Source organism: Nicotiana tomentosiformis, chromosome 7 (genome assembly GCF_000390325.3).
Source record: "Nicotiana tomentosiformis chromosome 7, ASM39032v3, whole genome shotgun sequence".
NCBI classification, from domain to species: Eukaryota; Viridiplantae; Streptophyta; class Magnoliopsida; order Solanales; family Solanaceae; genus Nicotiana; species Nicotiana tomentosiformis.
Window position 1 is genome coordinate 101,415,513 of NC_090818.1, and position 6,672 is coordinate 101,422,184.

Here is a 6,672-nt window from a genome sequence, read left to right on the forward strand (position 1 = left end):
AGCTGAACAATGGATCGAGCGCAAGGAGATGGTCTTTGAACAACTAGAGTGTACTAATGCTGTCAAATTTAAGTATGCTATCTCTCTTTTAAAAATATATGCCTATAATTGGTGGGTAAGTGTGCAATAATTGGTGGGTAAGTGTGCCAAATACAAAAGCAAAACCTCCGGTGCTGATTTGGGATGACTTTGTGAAAGCATTTCGTGCGAAATATGTCCCCCCCTATCTATTATGATGCTAAGAAAAAAGAATTTCTAAATTTAAGATAAGGGAGTATGTCTGTTGCAGAGTATCAACAAAAATTTCTCAAGCTTTCTCGCTATGCTGGAAGTATTATTGATGGTGAAAGAGACAAGTGCATAAGATTAGAAGAAGCTTTGAATGGTTACATTCGAAAGTCTGTGGCAATCTTGCAACTTGAGGATTTTTCCAAGCTAATTTAAGTTGCTCTTACTTGGGAAAGAATTAACAAGGAAGAAGCTAGTAAGAGAGAAAACAGGTTTAGGAAGGGTAATTCAGATTATGGCGGTTCATCCAAGAAAGGAAAGTTTGACTATTCCAAGCCTGAAAGTGCACAGAAATCATCATATCATAAGCAGAATAAGCCAAATTTTTCTACTGCTAGTACTCCAAGTTATGTCCAAGCCAAAACTTATACACCTACTTGTGCACAGTGCAGGATGAATCACTATGGTGCCTGCAGAAGAGCTTATGATGCTTGTTTTTATTGTGGAAGTCTGGATCATATAGTTAAGGATTATCCTAATCCTAATCCTCTTTCTTATACACATACAGAGGGCTCAGTTCAAAAGCATGACACTACTCATTCTCAAGCTAATAGCGGTGCAAGACCTAGAAATGTACAAGCAGCAGGTTCGGGTGGAGCTAATCAGGCTTTTGGATCAAGATCTACTGCACGAGTCTATGCTATAAGACAAAAGAATGACCAAGATGGCCCGGACGTGGTTGTTGGTAAATTTAACTTATTTGGCATATCTGTTGTTACATTATTTGATCCTGGATCTTCGCACTCTTATGTTTGCTCATCACTTACATTTCCTGATACTGTTAAATCTGTAAGACTTGACTTTGATGTGCTGGTCACGAGTCCATTAGGTCATCAGGCTGTTGTTAACAGGATTTACCGAGATTGTCCATTCATGATTCAAAATTTGGTCTTCCCTGCAGACTTGCTTGAAATGCCCTTCCAAGACTATGATGTTATTGTTGGTATGGATTGGCTCCATAGGTACCATGCATTGGTTGATTGTAGGTTGAAGCAAGTGACTTTTATAACTCCTGCATATTCACACATAGTAGTTCAAGAAGAAAGATCATTGACATCTAATATTATTTCTGCGGTCTTGGCAAGGAAGATAATTTGTCAAGGTTGTGATGCCTATCTTGCTCATATAGTCGATACACTATTGGGGAGTCCAAGTCTTAAGGACATACCCACCGTGTGTGACTTTCCTGATGTATTTCCTGATGGTCTTCCTGGGTTGCCTCCAGAAAGAGAGATTGAATTTCCTATAGAGCTTGTCCCTGGAACTACTCCTATTTCTATCACTCCTTATAGAATGACTCCAGCTGAATTAAAATAGTTGAAGGCTCAATTGCAAGAACTTCTTGAGAAATGTTTTATCCGTCCCAGTATTTCGCCTTGGGGAGCTCCTGTTTTATTTGTGAAAAACAAAGATGGAACTCTTAGGCTTTGCATTGATTACCGACAGCTGAACAAGGTAACAATCAAGAACAAATACCCACTGCCTAGAATCGATGACTTGTTTGACTAACTGAAGGGTACCAGCTTGTTCTCAAAAATTGACTTGAGGTCTGGATATTATCAGTTGCGCATGAGGGAGAAAGATATTCCTAAAACTGCTTTTAGGACCAGGTATGGCCATTATGAATTTTTGGTAATGCCATTTGGTTTGACAAATGCTCCTGCTGCATTTATGGATCTAATGAACCATGTATTCAAGCCTTACCTTGATCAATTTGTGGTGGTCTTTATTGATGACATTTTATTTTATACCAAGAATAGAGAAGATCATGATAAGCATCTCCGGATTGTCATGCAAATTCTGAAAGAGAGGCAACTCTACGCGAAGCTTTCCAAAACGTGAATTTTGGCTGAGTGAAGTGGCGTTTTTGGGGCATATTGTATCAGCTGAAGGTGTGAAGGTTGATCCTAGTAAGATTAAAGTTATTGTTGATTGGAAACCTCCTAAAACTCCAACTGAGATCAGAAGTTTCTTGGGTTTAGCAGGATACTATAGGAGGTTCGTGAAGGGCTTCTCTATTATAGCTTCTCCTTTGACCAAACTTTTGGGTAAAGACGCCAAGTTTGTGTGGATGACAAGTGTCAAGAGAGCTATGAAAAGCTCAAATCCTTGTTGACACAAGCTCCAATACTTTCTTTGCCAGCTGAAGGAAAAGATTATGTGATATACAGTGATGCATCTCACCGTAGCTTGGGTTGTGTTTTGATGCAAGAAGGGAAAGTAATTGCTTATGCCTCTCGAAAGTTGAAATCGCATGAGTTGAATTATCCCACTCACGATCTTGAACTTGCTGCCATTGTTTTTGCCTTAAAAATTTGGAGGCATTACTTGTACGGGGGGAAGTGTCACATATTTACTGATCACAAAAGTTTGAAGTACTTGGGTACACAAAAAGAGTTAAACTTGAGACAACGTAGATAGCTTGAACTCATCAAAGATTATGATTGCACGATTGATTATCATCCTGGTAAAGCCAATGTGGTTGCAGATGCATTGAGTCGCAATTCCCTTGCAAGTTTAACTCTAAGTCCTTTGCCTTTGCTTCTTGAATTAAGAGCCATGAATGCTTGTCTTTCATTTAATTCTAATGGTTCTATCATTGCTAATTTTCAAGTCAAGCCAGTCTTACTTGAGCAGGTTCAAGAAGCACAGAAGTTAGATGAGAAGCTTGTAAAATAGGTTGAAGAAGTCCAAAATGGAAGAGAATCCAATTTTACATTGAAAAAAAATGATACATTATTTTATAAAAATAGGTTGTGTGTTCCTAATGATGATGAATTGAGAAAGCAGATCTTGATTGAAGCACATAGTTCACCTTATGCAATGCATCCTGGAGGTACTAAAATGTATCTAGCCATCAAGAAGCACTACTGATGGAGTGGTATGAAGAAATACGTTGTAGAGTTCATTTCTAAATGCTTGGTATGTCAACAAATAAAATTTTAACATCAAGTCCCAGCTGGTCTACTGCAACCCTTGTCAATACCTGAGTGGAAATGAGAACGGATAATGATGGACTTTGTTTCTGGACTTCCACGCACTCAAAGGAATCATGATGCAATTTGGGTCATTGTAGATAGACTAACTAAGACTTCTCATTTCTTGGCAATCAGAATGGACTACTCACTAGAACGTTTGCCAAAATTATACATTAATGAGATTGTGAGGCTGCATGGAATCCCTGTTTCTATTGTGTCTGACAGAGATCCAAGGTTTACATCCAGGTTTTGGTCTAGCTTGCAAGAAGCTTTGGGTTCCAGGTTGAATTTTAGTACTGCTTTCCATCCACAAACAGACGACCAGTCTGAGAGGGTAATACAAATATTGGAGGATATGCTTCGAGCTTGCATTATTGAGTTTGAGGGTAGTTGGGACAAACACTTAGCCCTGATAGAATTTGCTTACAATAATAGCTACCAATCAAGTATAGGCATGCCTCCTTATGAAGCTTTATATGGGAGAAAATATAGAATGCCTCTTTGTTGGAATGAGGTTGGTGAAAGAAAATTGGTGGGTCCTGAGATTGTGCAACAAACTGAAGATAAGGTAAAAGTCATCAAGGATCGCTTAAAAATTGCCTCAGACAGACAAAAGTCTTATGCTAATCTTAAGAGGCGTGAAATTGAGTATAAAGTGGGTGATAAGGTATTTTTAAAAGTTTCTCCATGGAAGAAGATTATGAGATTTGGCCAAAAAGGTAAACTTAGTCCACGATTTATTGGACCTTATGAAGTGCTTGAGAGAGTTAGCCTAGTTGCTTATAAACTAGCTCTTCCACCAGAGTTAGACAAGATCCACAACGTCTTCCATATTTCTATGCTTAGAAGATACCGCTCAGATTCATCTCATATTCTTCCTATTGAATCTATTGAGGTCAATCCTGATTTGACATATGGAGAAGAACCAATCCAAATCTTAGCGCGTGAGTTAAAAGAGCTTAGAAACAAGAGCATCCCTTTAGTGAAAATTCTTTGGAAAAATCATTCTGGCGAAGAAGCTACCTGGGAGCGAGAAGAGGATATGCGAGTTCATTATCCACATTTGTTTAGGGACTAGTACAAGGTAAATTTCGGGACGAAATTTATTTAAGGAGGAGAGAGTTGTAACATTCCAAATTTTTACTAATATTTGCATTCTCGATTGAGCATCTTTATAATGAGAAGATATTTTACTTCACACTTCCTAAACGTGAAATTTATAATATATGAAAATTTCTTACTTTAGGTTGTGTTAATATTGACAAAGAAGTTCCATGGTGTTGCTATATGTAACACTTAATATTATTGTGATGAATTGTTATTAAATACATTATATAATTAAGATTTTCGGCTGCCACCCTTTTGTATTTATCTAAATATATTTAGTAGGTTGGGCAGCCACATTTTTCATATTTATCAAAAGTTTTTATATTTCTTTTGTGACATGCTTTTTCATAACCTCGTCTCATTTTCAGTCCTTAATGCCAAAGAAAACCCCATCTCTCTCTCTCTCTCCTTCTTATCATCTGAAAAACTCCATGAAAACCATCATAAATTTCCACTAAACTAACCAGCAAAATTCGTTCTTGGTGAAGCTCGAGTTGCTCCTCTATTTTGTAGTAAGTTACTAAACCCGTTTTTATACTAGATAGCTATTAGTGTTTTCTTCATATCTTTTTATATATAGATCCATTTTAAGTGATCCAAGACTTTCTGGAAACCTATTGCATAGATCTATAATTCTTATGAAGGAACCAAAACCTGATTTGTCTTTTATTTATCCAAAAATAGGTGATAAAGTACAGGACAGGTGCTATCCGGATTTTCTATTTTACAAACCTTCCATGTACTATTGTTAGTAATTTTAGCATAACCTTTTGTACAAAATGGATATGAAGGTGATTCAGGATGTTATGAAATACTACGACACATATCTACAACTGTAAAGAAGACCACACAATCTAGTTTGTCCTTTTTCATCTTCAAATCTGAGTCACAACACGAGACAGTGATACTGTCCAGAATTTCTGTTTCAAACATTTTGGGTAATTTTCACCAATATCATGTTAGTTTGACATGTTAAATCACTGAACTTATATAGATATTTGATTATGTATTTAAGGTATATATACTCTTGTAAAAGTTAAGGGAAAATATTTGAGGAAGTGGACTGATTTGGTTTTTGTCTATGGCGTAGACGATTCGAACGTCCTCAAATTATGGTTAAACTGTTTTGTGGTAAAACACCAAGGTTTGTGCATAAACTTTGTACTCTTTTTATTTGCTGGAATATTTTGAAATAACCTGATATTTTATTTTTCTTGTCTTCAATTAATAGCATTGTATTCGTGTTATATCAAGTATTGCAAGATATTTGCTAAATCGTCCACTCGTACGGATTGTTTGATCATTTTGCATTCTTGTTGGGACTTTGTCCTTTTTGTGGCAGTGACTTTGTCAATCATCTTGGCATGCCTATTGATTTGGATCTTTTGCCATCTTGACTTTGGATTTATAGTTCGTCTAAAATTATGGAACTTGTCTGTGTTAAGTACGAACTAGGAAGCCATTTTTAATATGGTTCTTGATTCTCTTGACTATTGGGTTTTGACCCTACTTGATTTGGGGCTTCGGTTCATCTTGATATCTGATTTTGCTTAGTGTGATGGCATGACGTACACATTGGGCGAAAAATGGATATTTGACAAACTCTCTTGGATTGATAGTATATGCTTTCTCAACTCTTGAATCTTGAACATTGTTATTGATATTTGGAAACACTTCAAGGGTTGATATTTGATACTTTTGATATATTTGTTCACTTGTTTTAAATTATGTTTTATTTGAGCTACCTATGACCGAAATTGGGAATTGGAGAAGTTAATGGCTCCCAGCCTAAAGTTTATATGCCACTAATCTTTATGCTTAGCGATAGTTGTTTTCTATCGTAGGTAATGTACGGGATGAAATTTGAAGACGGCCTTATGAAGTAGTCTTTTTGGGAGCACTTATGGAGATCACATTTGCATATGCACCATGGTTTTGTATAGTTTTGGGGTATGTACATGATATATATGTCACACTTATGTATGTTATTTGGAGGCTTGTTGGATCTTAAGACCAAAATCTTGTAACTTGAATTTAGTAACTTATTTTGTTGTTTTAGGGTGTGTTAATAACTTATGTCTTGTAATATGCTGAATTTACACTTTGTCTTGTGAATATGTACAAAGCAGAAAACTAGTTTTCCTTTTCATACCTGATAGTTTGAAATTTATGTACAATACTAATATACAGTGATGTTGAATGAAAGTATAATTTTGTTAGGAAGTTGCTTTAACGTATTGATTATTCAAAAAAAAGGTTATATCACCTTATGTTGATATTTTGACATTGTATTTCATTT

At 36.2% G+C, this 6,672-nt stretch overlaps 1 protein-coding gene across 1 annotated transcript; it reads left to right on the top strand.

Moving 5' to 3' along the window:
- The first annotated feature begins 276 nt into the window (after positions 1–276).
- Positions 277–3,162, top strand: LOC138896108 (uncharacterized). The gene is made up of 8 exons (XM_070180887.1): positions 277–398; positions 465–1,604; positions 1,656–1,743; positions 1,852–1,977; positions 2,096–2,286; positions 2,343–2,671; positions 2,777–2,942; positions 3,042–3,162. The coding sequence occupies exons 1-8, from the start codon at positions 277–279 to the stop codon at positions 3,160–3,162; spliced, it is 2,283 nt and encodes a 760-aa protein (XP_070036988.1).
- The last annotated feature ends 3,510 nt before the right edge of the window (positions 3,163–6,672 follow it).